Genomic DNA, 19,649 nt, shown 5'->3' with positions numbered 1-19,649 from the left:
ATAGAATTAAAAGACATTGCCACATTAGTCTGGAATATCAGTACACAAAGTCTCTCAGGTGGTAGAAGATCACTTTGCAATTTTGAGAGGTGGTGATGTGAGCCTATGCACATAAAAATACACAGCTAAAAAAAGAATTCAGGGTGGTCTTATTTCAACAGGTTCTGTCACTCTAACAGAAGATCACTTCTGCAATACACAATTATAATAAAGGCTGGGCACCTTTCATCTGGAATTTCGAAATCCAAAATACTCCTAAATCCGAAATTATCTACACGAGGGTCTGAGATACTGACACCTTTGCTTTCTGATAGTTCAATGTATAGAATGTACACCCAACAAAATCACCAGAAAAACCAACACTTGGATTAAGAACTCCTCAATTAATCTTAACATACCCTAACATCTATGCAAATTGGAACACACAAACACACACGCTTTATGGACTCCCAAAAATCCATAGGGACTCCACTCCACTCAGACCCATCATGAGTGCCATTGGATCATCCACATGGATTTGGCGAATTTTCTGATTGCACAACTACAAACCCATAATGGGCTCACTTAAGGACTCCGTTAGCTTCATACAGAAAATCAGCAATCTCAAACTCATTGCCAACAACAAAGTGATATAATTGTGTGGCATGAAAGAGAAGATAAATGTATCTGGTTTAACTTAATACTTCTTTTATAATTAAGTCCAGACACAGAAATTAGAGCATCGCACCAGTCTTTACTATGAATCATATTTGTCCCAAGGAATATCAGTTCCCACTCATTTATTAAGAATTGATTACTTCTTCATGGTCTCTATTGTTTCTTCATGTAAACAATTCACAGAACTTCCACCAGACATTTCTGGAGGTATCCAATGAGAACATTAAATTCTGCAAGCAGCAAAGCTCCCTATCTGGTCATCTCATTTCTTTCTTATGAGCACTATGTGGAATACATCTCATATGGGACAAATAATGGTCATAATACATTTGTACCTTAGGCTCCTTCTACACTGCCATAGAAAATCCAGATTATCTGATTTGAATTGGATTATATGGTAGTGTAGAATCATATAATCCAGTTCAAAGCAGAAAATATGGACTATTTGCTTTGATAAATTGGATTATATGGCAGTGTAGAAAGAGACAGTGAAGCTCTCTTTTTTCTGCCTAGCCACGCTTTCCTTTTTGTTATATGTCTTCCTGAAATGTTTTAGCACTATTGGCACTGGTTGGTGTTCAAGTCTGCATTGTGGGCACAATGTTACACTGATATAAAGAAATATTATTTTAATAACACCATTCTGAGATAGTGAAATCAGAATACAAGTTGATGCTAATTCTGGACACAAGACTTCCTTTTATCTATGTTGTACTTTTTTTGTGTCAGGAGCGACTTGAATAACTGCAAGTCGCTTCTGGTGTGAGAGAATTGGCTGTCTGCAAGGACGGTGCCCAGGAGATGCCCAGGTGTTTTACTATCCTGTGCGAGGCTTCTCTCATGTCCCTGCATGAGAAGCTGGAGCTGAATACCATTTTGCAATAATGCTTAGGATTAATTTTACAAACATCAAAGCAATTTATGTCTTTTACACCTGAGATTTATCCCAAAGAAGTAGGAAGGAAGATCTATGCAGCTTTCTCCACTTGGCAGCCCCTCAAAGCCACCCCAAGGTTTGTGGTAACCTACTGAATGAGATAGATTCGGAGGCTGGGGCTAAAAAGTAGGGAATTTGATTCACCAATTAACCAATCTTTTCTTATTAGTGTATTACAGTTACATTTCTAAACACATAAGATATCAAAATGCTCACCAATTTTTACTCTTCCTCTTTCTGGACCTTCTCCCATGACCAGAATATTTGCTGGTTTCTGGAAAACAAAATTAAAAAAGAAAAACCTTAACACATGAACATGTAAGGCAATGTTATGTAAATCAAGTCTCTCATTACATTGGAAGTTTACCGTCTTCAAATCATAACCCCTTTTGTTCCTTGAAACATAAGATTTCCTCTTCATCCTAATGCAGTCAGAACAACATCTTAACACTCATTGATTGACCATTGCGAATCCTATTAAGATCATCCTCAATTTAACAATGATACATACATCAGCATCAAGTGCCCCTCTGTTTAGAAAACCGCAATCTTTACTGCTTGTTCAAGCCTGATTTTATTTGTCATTGTTAAAACCTGAACTTGATATGCTTCACTTTGTCCACATATATGTGTTCGTTGCTTGTTTGTTTCTCATTTGGGAAAATCCCTGATGACCTCCATAGTGGTTGTAGTTCTACCCATTTTTCTACTCAAATTTATTGCTTTCATGGAGAATGCTCCAGCAGACAACTGCTGTGCACAATCTGCTTCTGGAAGTCCTGATTGTGTTAGCATGCACTTACATACCCTATATGAAAGGCACTTTGAGAGTGACAGTGTTTAGTATTAGACTAAATTAGCACTCCTTGTTGGTTTATTCTGTCAATTCTGCTGAGAGAATTCAGACTAGTTAGACATTCTCTCTTGTACCTGTCCACAACAGATATACTTTTATCTGTTGAAACTCTAGCAGGGACAACTTTTCATCTGCAATATCTCCCCACAGGCAATATTTGGGGCCAGTTTTCTGTTTTAAAAAAGTATTGAGAGAGTTGAAAAGACATTAAGCCACCGTGTTACTAGGTTTTTTTCCACCTGGGCTCTTGGGTTGCAAAATATGTGAGAAACAGTGGGCTTACAGGGGTTCGAGGGAACTGCATTCTGCCCAAAGGTTACACTTTCCTCGCCTCTGATATACACCTCTGCAATATTCTGGTATATTTACCTAAACTTACAGATTTCCTACTAAAGTTTTTATGACCACCACGTACAATATCAGTACAAGATATCGCTCCTGCCTTCTGCTCCATCCAGACACACACAGTGTGAAACTTTTGCTTTGATAGCAATGAAAAGGCCAAGCAAAATAGGGATAAACTGCCTAGGCAATTTGCAGGGTTCCACTAACAGGAAAAACAAATCATTTTACAAATCAAGGCAAGTGGGAGATTTAGTATTCTTCTTGAAGGAATATACTTTTCCTACAGCAGGTACTTTGGAAAGAGAATAGAGGAAAAACCTGAAGATAGAATCATCACTGGAATTTGTAGCAGTATCAAAATATAGTATACACATACAATTTTTCAACATATCAGCAATGCTTTAAAGAAGAATCTGAAAAAAAATTGATTGTTGAATGCTTCTGTATGCCCTATTACAAAATGCAGCTAGAAAATATTTTATTTACGTATTTTAAACATTTTAATACTGCCCTTGGAATTTCAATTGCATTATAGTTTTAAAATACAACAAAACTACAATGCTTGGTCATAAATCGAATCACAAATAACAACTTAAGTACATAAACTGAATGTGAATTCAACAAGTCTGCTTTAGTTGAACTAGCCATTGGATTCACTCTTTAATTCTTTAAAGTAAGCAAATAAAATAAAATAACAGCACTGTTTTTCCTGTTTCTTTAACTCTGGTATGCTGATATGTTTTAGTGTCAGATCTCAGACTTGACCCCAAATTTCCATTTTTTATGTACTGTCTACAGGTGACAGAGGAAATATCAAATTCTCCAGTTTTGATGGGTTCTGTTTCAGGCCAGAGGAAAGGGATGTGTGCAAATCTGAAGCTTGGCTAATAGAGAAGCAGCTTGCAACAATTTGCAATGATTGTTTACTTTGTTGATATGAACTTTAAAAACTGGAGAGGTGTGTGTCCTGTGGCCTTACTTAACTTCCTCCTTCCCTCCAAGATGTTACCCTTCTCTCTACTCTGCATTAAGTTAAATGAAATATTCATTTTCTCCTTTGTCTAAGCAAGGAATGATCACATCATTCTTTATTTGGGAGCATCCCCTTAGCACAAATTTATATCTAATAATAATAATAATAATATTCCAGCATATAGATCTTGTTTGCTGTGGTTTTGTCAGAATAATAATAATAATAATAATAATAATAATAATAATAATAATAATCTTTATTTATATCCCGCCACCATCTCCCAAATGGGACTCGGGGTGGCTTACAAAGCACTCCAGCGTGCACATATATCATACAACAGGTAAAACGGTACAAAAGTATAAAACAAGTCACATAAAATTATAACAACTACTCCCGTCAACACATATAGCATAAAATCAAAATAATACAGTTTTAAAACAACAGTAGATAGATAAAACTAATTGCCATCAATTCACAAGGTGCCATCATGGGTTCTTGGGTTCCAATCAGGAAAATATGCTGTATGAGTATTTCAATGACAAGCAGGGAGCAACTGTAGTCGATACTTAATGCATAACATTTAATGATATCACTAGGAGACATCCCTAGGCTTCAGGTTGTCACATAGCCTGTGAAAATCCTAAACTTACACCGCAATGAGTCGCCATTAGGCTGAGAATTGCGGTATATAAGCGAAGTAATAAATAAATAAATAAACTGGTAGCACTCTGTGTATTACATTCAATATGCTTTACTTGCATTATTTACCAAAGAAAGCTGTTTCTAAGTTGTACTAATTACTTGCAGAATTAGATCTATTGTGGTTTTATCCTACTTATCAAAATAAGATTATTTATAAAATAAGATTTACTCAAACACAATCTCTCAGTAATTCCAATGAAGTAGAAAAGGCTTATGAGAACAATTACATGATTAATACATTAACAGATTGAAATCTTAAAGAAAATATTTACAACTCTATTTACAATCTTATAACATACAGTGTGATACATAGTTTATGTAATTTAATTTAATCATATATTTGTGTAATTTGCCTATCACAACTATGGCAGCATACATTTCCACTTTGGCTAAATAAGGGACCTTAAAAGAAGCTATGATGAAAATCTAGTCCCCCTTTCATCATTGAAAACGTATGTCTATACGTACACACCTAAAATGTTGTCTGAAGGGAAAAACTCTACACACTATGTATTATACTTATGCAATTAAAATCAAAATCCATCCAAAACAGGAAAAGTACTTATAACAGTCTGAGTGTTGTACTACAACCCTGGAGAGCAGTGTTTGAAATCCACTGGGTGACCTTCGGCAAAGCATACTCCCTCAGTCTCAGAGGAGCACAAAGGTGACCTCCTCTGAATAAATCTTGCACAAAAAAAACCATCATGATAGGGGCACATTAGATCACCATAATTTGAAAAAGACTTACAAGAGCACAACAAAAATATTTGGCAGTGTCACTTTACAATGAAAAAAACCCAGTAAATTCTGCCTCTTTAAGTATTTAAATTGTATGTTAATGATTTTATGTCAAGTTGCTTTGAGTCTCCTTTGGGGGAGATAAAATGTGGTAATAATAATAACAATAATAATAATAATGTACAGTGTACAGATGCTACTAACTGACCATTACAAGTGTCCACACCAGTTCATTAATGTTTACCTCCAGATTTAATGAGACTGAAGTTTCTTCCATATCAATTTAAGTACTGCAGGCCAAGAGGGCAGTGCAGGACAGGGTGCAAAGTAGCAAAAAAAGGTCCCAGCTGGTACTCTTATGACTTTTCCATTACATTTGCAAAATAGTTTATGGTTTTCATGTTCACTTTGCTAGCCACAACTACCCCCCAGGATATGGTATGTACCTAGTGGGACTCACTAAACTCTCACCTTTCACCACTGTACTCAGAGAACAGGATGCTGATAAAAGTTAAGGTACTTAACTCTTATTTAAAAAGGAACCATCCCTTCTATGAGTAGAGTGGCAAAAGGCAGTGGTGCTACTAGGGATAATGTCACCCTATGCACCTCCTCCGGTACTACAATTCCTTCCCTTTTGGACCCTTCAAAGAGAGGAGAGGGCATTGTAGTTGTAAGAGTAGAAGATCAATCCTTTCCCGGTTGCTCAGGGCCACCCATCTCAACTGTTGCTGCTGCCCTTGCCAGCCCTTGGGCCCACCATGACTTTGCTGCTGCCAGGAGACAGAGATGATGAGTGCACCACTGCTGCCACCAGTCAAGAGAAAAATCTGAAACAGAAGCATGAGTACAGAACCCTGTTAGCTGAAGATAGGACAACGGAGGTTGTTGCAGCAGTAGTAAGAATGGCTGAGACAGCTTTGGCAAAGGTGAGGAAGGAGGGTAAGATTCTTTATTCAGCGACCCAGAAAGGAAGGTGAAGTGCAGGCATTGTGGTAGGAAAGTTGGTTCTAACACATGGGAGCAGCTGTCGAAATTTAAGACACAAATAAGTGAAGACCTATCTTTTCCAGCAGGCTTACCCAGATAGTTTTTATGACAGATTTTAAACTTCAATTCAAGGTCTAAATTTTGTTTTGTGTATTTTAATATGTACTGTATGGAAATATGTTTTAATATATGTATTTTACAGAATGTTTTTAAATGATTGTGTGCTTTGATTGTGTGTTTTAGCAATGTTGTAACCTACCTTGAGAAGTGAGAAGAGATGGGTAAGAAAATTATTATTATTATTATTATTATTATTATTATTATTATTATTATTGGGGCGGCACTCTCATGGAGGTTACAGAATCGGCAGTCATTTTGGTGTGCTTTTCCTGATGGTGTCATCCAGCGCTATTCACACTCTTCTAGCATGAAGTCACTGACCAAATAAAAAAACACATGGTATATCAAGCACACTGCATTGGCAAAGCTCCTAAACTGCTGTTGGTTTTGTTGGCTTTCACTCTATCAATCCACTAACAGGAGTATACATTTTATTAAGATTAAAGTAAATAGGTTGGCTTGTGCTGGAGGGGATTTATCAGGAAGCACTAGCCATGTCTTTTATTGTTATGTTTTAATTGTGTTTTTACTTTTATGTTTTTTAAATCCAAATGTATTACAGTAACTTTTATTTTGTTGTTAGATGCCTGGAGTGCCAGCTTTATAAAGAAAGTGAATTCTCTATATATATAAATCTGTTAGGCAAGTCCAACGGGACAGCAAAACTCTAAAAAAACCCAACGAAACTTAACCAAAATTCCCATGCCCATAACACAACCCACAAGGTACAAACATATCTACTCAAAATGAAAAACAACACAACAACACACTCACAAAACGGCAAAACAACAAAACTCAAAAAAACCCCAACGAAACTTAATAAAAATTCCCATGCCCATAACACAACCCACAAGGTACAAACATATCTACTCAAAATGAAAAAAACAACAACAATACACTCACAAAACGGCAAAACAACAAAACTAAAAAAAAACCAACGAAACTTAACCAAAATTCCCATGCCCATAACACAACCCACAAGGTACAAACATATCTACTCAAAATGAAAAACAACACAACAACACACTCATAAAACGGCAAAACAACAAAACTAAAAAAAAACCCAACGAAACTTAATCAAAATTCCCATGCCCATAACACAACCCACAAGGTACAAACATATCTACTCAAAATGAAAAACAACACAACACATTCATAAAACGGCAAAACAACAAAACTCAAAAAAACCCCAACGAAACTTAACCAAAATTCCCATGCCCATAACACAACCCACAAGGTACAAACATATCTACTCAAAATGAAAAAAAAAACACAACAATACACTCACAAAACGGCAAAACAACTGAGCATGCGCTGTTGCAATCCAGAGCAGAGAACGAGGCCTAAGATAACTATCCACCACACTTGGCTGTGAAAAACAATCCTTTTTTATTGAAGAAAAATGGTTACAAAATAAAGGAAAAATGCAAGTCAAAAGCCACAGCAAAATCAGCAAACATGAATTTAAATGGACAAAGCAAAACCAAAAGCGTCTCTCAGAAATACTTGAATCTGTTAGCAATCCACTAACCGTACTTGATATCCTAGAAATCTTTCCATACTATGGCCAGGGAACCAGGAGAACTGCCAAGGTCTTCATCAATTCTGAAACGATGCCTGAACTGAGGGAATCAGCCTGGCGTATTGCAATTAAAACTCAAGAATCGGTTCCGTGAACCGCCCTTCTGTTTTGAAGCCAATGTTTTTAATTCTTGAATTCGGGAGGATTGACGCAAACTGAGTGTTTTATTTCTGTCTTCCCAAATTTGGCTCCTTCTGTTGTCATTACAGTTAACAGGTGCAGAAGGGAGGGAAAGTTCAAGGTCTCCCTCTGCAACATTCTCATTAACACTGGTACTTTCATTTTCCAAATCTACAGAAGTTCCTTCCTCACTAATTTCAGGAACATTGGCATTTTCCAAACCTACAGCAGATTCTTCCTCACTAATTTCAGGAGCATTGGCACCAATAGGTACATTTCCACTAGCATCAGTAAATATACTTTCATTAGCATCAGGAGGAACAAACAGAGACTCAGGTTCAAGTTCAAACTCAGGCTGAACCCCAACATGCGCATTGGCGCCCAGCCGCAAGTTCCCTGGCGCGCGCACACAGGCTTCTGGCCAACATTCCCTCTGCGGAAGCCATGCCCACTCCAAGCCCTGCCGCGCCGCTTCCCGCACACACACACACCTTGCCGCACGCACACACACAACCCCACGCTCCATCACTCCCCCCACCGCCGCACACACACACGCAACCCCACGCTCCATCACTCCCCCCGCCGCCACACACACACACGCAACCCCACGCTCCATCACTCCCCCTCGCCGCCGCACACACACACGCAACCCCACGCTCCATCACTCCCCCCGCCACCGCACACACAAACACAACCCCACGCTCCATCACTCCCCCCACTGCCGCACACGCAACCCCACTCTCCCCGCCGCCGCACACACACACACAACCCCAACGCTCCATCACTCCCCCGCCACCGCACACACACACAGCCCCACGCTCCATCACTCCCCTGCCCCAATCTTACCTCCTTTTACTTCACGCCACCTCCAAACCCCACCCCGCCCCTTCCCGCCCTGTCAAAATCCAGGAAAGACAGGAAGGAAAGAAGGAAGAAAGAGAAAGGGAGGTAAAGAAAAAGGGGGAAGGAAGGAAAGTTAGAGAAAGAAGGAAGAAGAAAAGGAAAGAAAAGGAAAGATGGAAGGAAAGAAAAGAGAGACAGCAGAAGAGAAAGAAAAAGGGGGAAGGAAGGAGAGAAGGAAAGAAAAAAGGGAATGAAGGAAGGAAAGAGGGAGTGAAGGAAGGGCGAAGATGTAGAGAAAGAGGGAGGGAAGGAAAGAAGGAAAGAGAGAAGGAAGAAAAGAGACCAGAAGAGAAAGAAAAAGGGGGAAGGAAGGAAGGAGAGAGAAAAAAAGGGAATGAAGGAAGGAAAGAGGGAGTGAAGGAAGGGCGAAGATGTTGAGAAAGAGGGAGGGAAGGAAAGAAGGAAAGAGAGAAGGAAGAAAAGAGACCAGAAGAGAAAGAAAAAGGGGGAAGGAAGGAAGGAGAGAAGGAAAGAAAAAAGGGACTGAAGGAAGGAAAGAGGAAGTGAAGGAAGGGAAAGATGTAGAGAAAGAGGGAGGGAAGGAAAGAAGGAAAGAGAGAAGGAAGAAAAGAGACCAGAAGAGAAAGAAAAAGGGGGAAGGGAGAAGGAAAGATGGGAGAGAAGGAAGGAAGGAAGGAAGGAAGGAAGGAAGGAAGGAAGGAAGGAAGGAGGGAAAGAAGGAGAGAAAGAGGGAAGGTTGGCCACAGCAACACGTGGCGGGTAAAGGTTGTTATTTCTATTATTATTATGCTATTATTCCTATTAGACCCTGGGGGAATGGGAGCGGTGTCAGGCCCCAGAGGCAATGCATTGCATTATTGTTATTGTTATGATGGTGGTGAAATAAAAGGAAATAAAAAGTGAAAGAAGGAAGCAAACAGGGAGGGAAGAAAGGCAAAGGAAGAAAGGGGGAGGGAATGAAGGAAAGAGAGATGGATGAAACCAAGTAGTGAAAGAAGGAAAGAAAGAAAGAGGTAGAGAAGGAAGAAAGGAGAGAAAGGGGGAGGAAAGGGGGAATAGGTAGGTACCTCTCTTTCATAATAGTCCAGATATCTACCTCAACTTTGATAAGTTTTACTATAGGCCACAGCAACGCGTGGCAGGGCACAGCTAGTAAATTTAATAAATAAACAAATAACAGCCATTTTGAGTCCCTATATCAGGAAAAAGGCGAGATAAAAATTAAAATAAGGCAAATTAATAAATAAGTGTTCTTGTGTAAACAAGACGTTTAAAAGGTATGTACAGACAAAATGAGAACTGAAATTAGATATGATATAGCTGTTGAGTTAAACCCACTGAGCTGCTGTACTTGCTGACAGAAAGGTTGGCGGTTTGAATCCAAGAGCAGGGTGAGTTCCCACTGTTAGCCCCAGCTTCTGCCAACCTAGCAGTTGGGAAACATGCAAATGTGATTAGATCAATAGGTTCCATTCCAGCGGGAAGGTAACAGCTCTCCATGCAGTCATGCCAGCCACGTGACCTTGGAGGTATCTACGGACAACAACGGCTCTTCAGCTTAGAAATTGAGATGAGCACCAAAAACTATCTGTATCTAAAACAACATTAAGTTGTTCAATAATAACTTCAGTTGAAACAACCTAGATCCCTCCAGATATTGTGGATAACAACTCGCATCACAAAGCCATGCTGGGTGGTTATCTTGGAAAATGTAGTGCAATCTACGTGAATGAGACCAAATTGGGAAGATTCCTTTAAAAACTGAAATGATTATGAACAGAATATACCAGCTGTTAAAGAAAATAACAGTCCTGATCAGCACATCTTTAGTTGCTATAGAAACAAAAAGGTTAGATTTAGAATCTCATGTTTAAATTATCAGCAATAAAAAACTGAACAAACAGATCCCTGCTGAGAGTGAACTGTGCAGCCCGATTGTGCAGTAAAGGTGTAAATGTAGAATGAACAAGGTCAACAATAATTAACTGGAACCATCTGGTGCAGAAAAAGAATATATATGTTGAAAGCTAAAACCAATTCCTTAGAGTAGTAAACATGCAAGTGATTGCGTTTTCCTTCCTCAGGCTTGAGAGTATAAGAAGAGAAGGTAAGGGAAAGAGACGTGCTGGAGCCATTATACCATGTTCTTGAAGACTAAAAAGCTATTTGACATCAATCAGAAACTAAACTGCAAAAGCACAATTTTTGCTTGCATTGATGTGACTCGAATCAACTTTTATGCCCAGAGGTGGTCAGAAAGGAGCCAGCAAAAACAAACTTATATAAAACTGTCTACAGTTTTGAATGAGAGGAACACAACTGATAAGAAGAACAATGGACAGCAGAATGCTAGCATTTAGTAGTCCTTGTTGTTCCTGCGCTTATCTAGCATGTAGTTCTTTAGAGATACAACATTCCCATGAGAAAAAAAAAAACAATCTCCTCAGGGGAGTGCTGCTTTGTATTTACCTTTTTGGGGGTGTGGGGTGTCATTCATGGTCAAACAAAAGCAACTTAACCATTTGTTACTCTATCAAAACAATCAGTGGGAAAATGACTTTATGTTACTTAAAATACTTGGGTTATAAGCTCATTAAATCTAGAAAATATTATTGCTTTCAGTTCTTGCAGATCAAAAACCTTTTGGGGGACACACAAACCTTCTTAAATACTCTACTAGAAAAAATGTGAAATGAGACATTTTAGGCACCTAGTTGTCAGAGATACCTCTGAGAGTAAATAGCCATAAGAGTGCCACAGGACAATACCATAACACTGACACTTTAAAAAAAAAAGCTATTCTAGGGGTGCATCTGGGAGTGCCTTGGAACGCAAGATCAAACCAGTCCATACTCCAAGAAATAATCCCCAACTGCTCACTGAGGGAAGGATATTAAAGGCAAAGATGAAGTTCTTAGGCCACATAATGAGAAGACAAGAAAGCTTGGAGAAGATAATGATACTGGGGAAAATGGAAAGAAAAAGGAAGAGGGGCCGACCAAGGGCAAGATGGATGTATGTTATCCTTGAAGTGACTGGCTTGGCCTTGAAGGAGCTGGAGGTGGCGACAGTGAACAGGGAGCTCTGGTTTGGGCTGGTCCATGAGGTCACGAAGAGTCAGAAATGACTGAACGAATAAACAACAACAAAAGGGTACATCTACATTGTAGAATTAATGGAGTTTGACACCACAGCCATAGCTCAATAGTATCTTCTCTGCCAAAGAATGCTGGTGCCTCACCAGACTACAACACTCAAAATTCCATTGTATTGAGTCATGGCAGTCAACATGGTGTCAACTGCACTGATTTTACAGTGTAGACGCATCTGACTAGAAAGAAAGTCATTACTAAGCATAAAAGGAATTCTTCCAAGTCTTGGATTGAGTAATGTGATCTTGACTTAAGCAAATTCACTTTCCTTCTTTTCATCTCATATAAAATGAATCTTCCTACTTTAATCGTCTTTAATATATTCAGGAATGTATGAAATTGATACAGAGAATATCAACATATTATCACTGTACAGACTGAACTGATGCAGTAATAGTTACGTATATACACACATGTATGTATGTGCGTACAAATGTATGTTACACTAGTATTAAAATGATCTGGTAATACCTCTTGGCCAATATCATATAACTCTAGTTATATCAGATTCATTACTCTATTGAAATCAAAATAACTGAGCAAAATGAAAAGGAAACTTAAATATAGACAGAGGCATAGAAAATGTATTGACTAGTTTTAATTTGTTGTGTTTTTTTCAATTGCAGCACAAATTGATATTTTTAACGGAAAGTCGAGATTACCATTGTAGATATTGCATTTGGTTATGTAATAACTGCATTTTTATCTCCTTTGGCAGAAAAAAGAGGGTGCAACTATTACCCAATAAAGGGGGCTACAGTAAACAATAGCTTCGCTTGCTTACCTGCCCATTCCCTTTCAGGCATGGGGCTTCTTTCACTTGCTCGCTCACCCACCCACAGGCTGATCCTAAGCTTTCTGACTCAGTTGCATGAAACAATCTACCTGAAAGACAGGTGAGCGAGCGAGCAAATAGGCAAACAAACAGGCCCATGAGCAAGTGAGTGAATGAAATAAGTACCATGCCTGAAAGGGGGTAGGTGTGACATCAAGCAAATTAAGCAGTACATTGAGGCAATGAATCACAGCTGCAACTACGTATTATGCAATGAAAGGAAAAAAATATCGATTTTGGGATCCATAAAACAGAGGTGTGACTAATTACGCAGTGGCAACTATTATGCACTGAAATACGATACACTCACCCACACCCACCAAATGCAATTTAAAATCACATTTATTTGGGAATTGGTGATTTTCAGAGCTTGATCCCTGATTTTACTTTTATTGATACTTAAGCACTTTGAGGGGTTTCTTTCCAAATAAGGAAAACTGAGATATGAATAAACAAGATTTTAAACAAGTGAAAAATAATGGAGTGCTGAAGGTTAGTCACACAGCCAAAGGCCAAGACTCAAATCTGCAGCATTCACATTTTCCCCTTTCCTGTTGTCAATGACTGACAGTATTTATTAACTTCACAGAACTGAAATTTCAGCTGGAGCACAACCTCTGCTCCTGGTCCTTAAAAAAATAGCAGTATTTATACAATTACCACTGTGGACTTTGCAGGAACTACCTGGTTAAAGTAATACTCAGTAGTGAAAACTAATTCTGCTGACTTTACTTGGCTAATCTGCATATATTTGAGAAGCTAATAACTGGTACTGTATGCCAAGCCAATATGCCAAAAATGTCGTAGCAGTGAGAGAGAGAAATGAAAATTGATGGATGCTTTCTTGAAAAGTGGAGATCAGTGGATAATATTGAGAAAAGTAAATTTCTAACACATCATGATCCATAGGCATAAATCTCTGATTTTGATCAAAGGCAGACAGCACAATGTATTATTTGCCCCCAAAGAAGACATTATTAAATGCTAAGTGTTTAAATGCTGGTAATTGCTCACATTCCCTCATCACCCTATCAAAACAATATAGGATCATAGAGGTTAGCATAGATGGTGTGAACATATGTAGAATGAGCAAGTTCAACAATACACAGTGAACAGTGACAACATGAACAATCCATGTTTAGATCATGTTGAAGGTCTACTCTGAATATTTAGTTGTATGCATATATGGCTTTGTGCTACTGGAAAAAAAACTGGTAAAAGGAGGGCAACTTATTATCACTGAACCTATCCCCTGAAAGGCTGCTTCAGCCCCTGACATGGTATAGGATATAGCATGAAGCACTGCAATAGAATGAGATCAGCAAAGATAAGATGCTTCTCTTTCTCTTTAGTGAGTAGAAAAAGATTAATTCATCCTTCACTTCAGAAGACAAGCCAAAAGGGTGCAGAACCTTTCCAACACTTAGATAATGCCACAGGCTGTAAATCAAAAATGCAATAACCTTCAAAGAAGCAATCACCAATAAAGCAGCACAGCATAATTTAAAACAAATAAGGCACAAAGAAGGTATTAATGTGGCACTATGCAAATGTCACCTTACAAAATTCATCATCAGTGTGGCTTTTCTGACTTCCCAGCCACTACGTAAAAGGAACCAATTTTCTTGTTTAGTGGTTGGACCTGTGACAGGAAAGGGATCCACTGCAATATAGGGTGATCAGGGAATGGACAGGCACTGCAAATTTATATTCAGTTTCTTGTACATACTCTCTAAATGTGTCAACTACCAAGGTAAAAGCATATATTTTGTAACATTTCAGGAAGGTAGACATATCCTCAATTTACTGTTTGTGAAATATCCACAGAGGACAATAAATCTAAAATTCTGGATGTCTAAGCATTTTGATACTTCTGAGACATACCTTTCAAACTTCTGGAGAGGGAGGAGTAAGGGTTTGGAACAGAACAAGCTCTTTTGATTTATGAAAGATAATGCTGATCTTAAAGTTTAAGATGCTGTAGCTCATAGGGAAGGTACTTATCTTCCTTTATTAATGGTAAAATGTAAAATATCAGCACCTTCCAGAATTCATAGGAAAGCATGACTCTCTGGGCACACAGAAGATTGGGCGACTTGGAAGGCACTGAACAGACTGCGCTCTGGCACCATGAGATGCAGAGCCAACCTTAAGAAAATGGGGCCAGAAAGTAGAGTCCGCAACATGCAAGTGTGGAGAAGAGCAAACCACTGGCCACTTACTACAATGCAATCTGAGCCCTGCCACATGCATAATGGAGGACCTTCTTATAGCAACACCAGAGGCACTCCAAGTGGCCAGCTACAGGTCAAAGGACATTTAATATAATGCAAAGTTTTTAAACTTTGTGTTTTTTTAAAATACATTACAACTGTACCCTTAGTTTGCTCCTGATACGATAAATAAGTATAGGGAAGCGTAATAAATGCTACCAGAACCAACATCCAGGTTCAAAAATGGGAAACTACATAAGGAAGAAATATCTTGAAGGATGTGCCTGATACAAGATAACTGGCATTTGGTTAACTGACCATGAATCCCATGGATTCTCTATAAAGACACTGAATGTTCAGGTGAAGACTTCCAGCAGCTACCTGCACAGCCACAAGACACTGTTGCTTTCCCATCTGTCATTTGAGGAAGGTTTTCTATGTAGATTCATAAATCCTATTAATCAGCTATTATTTAGGAAAGGAAAGAATGAAAGTAATTTGTTCTTTGCCCTCATAGTTAATGGACAAAATTAATGAGACACATAGAACACCTTCCTAAAGTTAACCCAGTTACTTATAGAAATCAGCAGGAAAGAGATCCAGGGAGTGCCGTGTTCCATCAATAGTTGATCACTTAAAATATGATCAAAATTAGGGTCCCGTAAGGTCTTTTCGGTGCCCTTCTGATGGTGAGTGTGAGCGTCAACAATCATGTTGACAGTACACATAGCACATGAGCATCTCAAACCCTATAAGAAAACTTTTATTAGAGCTCGATTCTCTTGAATTCATGGGCTCTTCAGCTTCTTGGAGATTTTTTAAATGACAGTTTTTAAGTGGGGGAAAATCTGAAAATGGATTCTAGAATGTGTATAGTTTGTCCTTCACTTGAAAATGGACGATTCAATAAACCTTAAGTTGTTAGCAACAGGATTTTTTTTTTCGTGTCAGGAGCAACTTGAAAAACTGGATGGGAAGAGTTTTTACATCAGAAAAACCCACATGAGTAAAATATTAAAGTTAGGGTTGCAGTGTTCTTTTTAAAGAAATGCAAAAAGACATAGGTCAATTGCTCATGAATTTTAAATGCATTCCTTACATGTGGAGAAACCTAAAACTACACATTTATATGTGATGATGCATTTAGGAATGTTGGTGAGGGTTAATAACACAGGGAAGATATTTTCCCTCTGCAACATGCCATTAAAATTTTGAGAAGGCATGAAAACATATGATAACCTGAAAGGCAATGGTTAAAATAGAATATTTCATTGCACATTTGACTGAACTTAGTGGCTTTATGCTCACTAAAGTATGTTCAAAACTTCAAATAAAGTAGAATGGGTTGAAGGAGGAGAAGAAGGGGCAAGAATGTGACCCAGCTGCTTATAGAAGTTTAGTTTGTAGAAATCTTGCTTTTTAGTCTTTGCTTGGGTGGAATATGGGAATGCCTCAAAGGAAACGTGTTTTGTAAAGTAAAAAAAAAGCAACCAAAAATGTATGTTTTTCTAACCGATACTATATAGTAAGTGCTTGACTGAAAAACAAATTAACCAAAATTTTTAGTTCACTGGGACTTAAGGATTTCAAATTTTAATTATAAATTTCAAGGTTTTTATTTAAAAGGTGCACAACAGTACCATTATGCTCTGATAATAACAGTGATATTTATTCACCATCTGCACATGCAGTCCTGAATAGAACAGTGTTAAAAGACACAATCAGAGACGCTATGTAATAGCAGAATGCTAAATATGCTAAATCTTTTGTAAGGACTTACTGTATCTTGAAGATATAAACAATGTCCATAAAATGAATACAAACCAAATCTCAACATGGCACCAAGGACAAAGACAAGAGAATAACATAGTTATCATTGTCTCAGAGGATTGCGTAGAAAAGGCAAAAACAGCCCAGCAGTATCAGCTTGGTGACATGAACGTGAGGCAAAAAATCCAAACAAGCCAACCCAAGTTCAAATAAATTTAAATAATAAAACATTTATTTTAAATGAACATTTCTTATAGTATGTGGCTCTGTAGAGCTTTAAGAAAAAGTATCACCAGCTATTCTTGAACTCTAATATAGCTTTGTAGTTTCAGCCACATTTTTCAGGGAACATGGTGTCAAGATTTTATAGAAAATCTTCAGACTCCTTTCGTTTCTCACTTGCCTCCATTTTTTTTTCAATTTTATGCATCAGCAACTGTACCAGGGATGGGAGATGAAAAATGAGGCTGAAGGGAGCCCCGAGTAGCAAGACAAGACAAATGTGCAAAACTGAGGACATAGTCAAAACCCAGAAGTCAGGAACAGAGAGACATGAAAAGGAACACATTAGAGTTCAAGAAGATGATGTTGCTTAGGCAAGGCTCACCAGGAACACGAAGTCCTCAAACCCCTCCCAGAAGGGCCTAAGCATAAACCAGAATGGCTTGAATAATTCCAGGGCCAATTCAGAACAGTTTCTAAAGAAAGTGCTGCATATAGTGTGTACGCAGCACTTTCCGGGGCCAATTCCCCAAGAATCTTAAAACTCAAACAGGTTCATAAAGGGAAAAACAGATCTTCAGATTGCTTGGTCCCAAGCCATATATGGCTTTATATGTACCCAAGAATGAACTTGTAATTGGGTTACTGTGAGTTCAGAAACCGTAGCATAGCCTGTGACCAGACTAATGGCAAGACTAGTTACAGGAAAATGGAAGGAAAAAGGAAGAGGGGGCAAGATGGATGGATGGCATCCTTGAAGTGACTGGTTTGACTCTGAAGGAGCTGGGGGTGGTGATGGCCGACAGGGAGCTCTGGCGTGGGCTGGTCCATGAGGTTACGAAGAGTCGGAAACGAATACACAACAAGTTACAGGAACATACAACTCTTCTGTTGAAACAATTACAAGTTCAGCAAAGGACAAGAGGGATCCTCTGACTTCTGCAGGAGTCTACTGCATACTATGCAGTTGGACAAGTCTACATAGGGACCACTAAATGCAGCATTGCCAAAACACAAATCAAGGAACATGAAAGATACTGCAGACTAATTCAACCTGAAAAGTCAGTCATAGCAGAGCACCAAACCTGGGCACTGATTATTATCTGAGAACACTGAAATGCTGGATCACTCTAACAACTACCATGTCAGACTACACAGAGAAGCCACTGAAATCCACAAGCATGGAAACAATTTCAACAGAAAGGAGGAAATCATGAAAATGGACAAAATCTGGCTGCTAGTATTTAAAAAACTCTAAAACCAGGACAGTAAACAAAGGGCAACACTCAAAAAACGGAGGAATTCCAGACAAGAATCAATCAGGGCCAGCTAACACCTCCCAACAAAGGAACCCACCAGGCAGCAACCAGGCAGGCTTTGAAGCTACAAGGGCATTAAATGCTAATCAAGAAGCCCAAATGCAACATTCACATATGCCTCCAACAGACAAGAGTTCTTTCTCCCACCTGGACATTTCACAGATCTATAAATCTCACTTGCCTAGTTTCCAACAGACCTCGCAACCTCTGAGGATGCCTGCCATAGATGTGGGTGAAACGTCAGGAGATAACATGACCACACAGCCTGGAAAACTCACAGTAACTCAATTAAGTACATTCCTGGATACATATAAAGCCATGTATGGTTTGTGACCAAGCAATCTGAAGGTCTGTTTTTCCCTTTATGAACCTGTCTGAGCTTTAAGATTCTTAGGGAATTGGCTTTCTCTTTGACCTATCACCATCACAGGCATGTCTTATGAAGGCACATGACATAACCTTCTTGGCAGCTATGAAACAGTTTGGACCTTCTCTCTATTTCTGCTGGCAGGTAAATACATTTTTATATCTCTTGTACATTAAGTGGGGTACTGTGTTTTTTATTAATTAGAACATTTTTATTTGTTTATTAGAACTATCTCCCCAAGGGGACTCAGAGCAGCTTCCAGACAAAAAAGAAAAGCAAACATTCAGTGGCTTGATATAAAACATCCACATAAATCAAACAGTAAAAATAACATCATTATAAATTAATAATTACTAAACCAAAAAAAAATTAAATAAATATAAACAGACACATAAATACCATAAAAACCTAGACAACAAAAATGCATAAACAATGTAAATGATTTAAAATTATTTAAAGCAGCTTGAAAGGTCAAGTTACAAATATGTTTGAAAAGCTTTTACGTTGTTGTAAATTAATGTTTCTAATATACATATTTGCTTTTTTTGAATGCATTATGTTTTGCTCTAAACTGTATTCTATATTGTGAGCTGCTCTCAGTCTCATCTTGGGAGAAAGGTGTAATATAAAGAAAAGAAAAGAACTATAGCCGGTACTATCTACAGACTTCATATCAACACGCATAGCATTGTAAGATCAACTTGCCTACAATAACCCATCTCTCTATGTTCCCAATGACTAAATCTTTCATAAATGAATATTTCCTAATCATACACACTCTCGTGAATATATATTTAGAATGAGAGGGTACATATGCACCTACTGATGTGGGCCCCTTTGAGGCAATCATTTCCCATTTCTCTTCATCCACCTGCACAAAGATT

At 38.4% G+C, this 19,649-nt stretch overlaps 1 protein-coding gene across 1 annotated transcript in view; it reads right to left on the bottom strand.

The window, feature by feature from the left end:
* The window catches only part of CDK19 (cyclin dependent kinase 19), a 114,206-nt gene that overhangs the window by 31,394 nt on the left and 63,163 nt on the right, over window positions 1–19,649 (bottom strand). The window contains exon 5 of the mRNA XM_060753169.2: window positions 1,811–1,868. Coding sequence (XP_060609152.1) covers window positions 1,811–1,868 — 58 coding nt within the window. The remainder of the gene's footprint in view (window positions 1–1,810; window positions 1,869–19,649) is intronic.

The sequence above is a fragment of the Anolis sagrei genome, chromosome 1, assembly GCF_037176765.1.
Source record: "Anolis sagrei isolate rAnoSag1 chromosome 1, rAnoSag1.mat, whole genome shotgun sequence".
NCBI classification, from domain to species: Eukaryota; Metazoa; Chordata; class Lepidosauria; order Squamata; family Dactyloidae; genus Anolis; species Anolis sagrei.
Note: the sequence above shows the minus strand (reverse complement) of the source record. Positions and strands in the feature narration are given on the sequence as shown.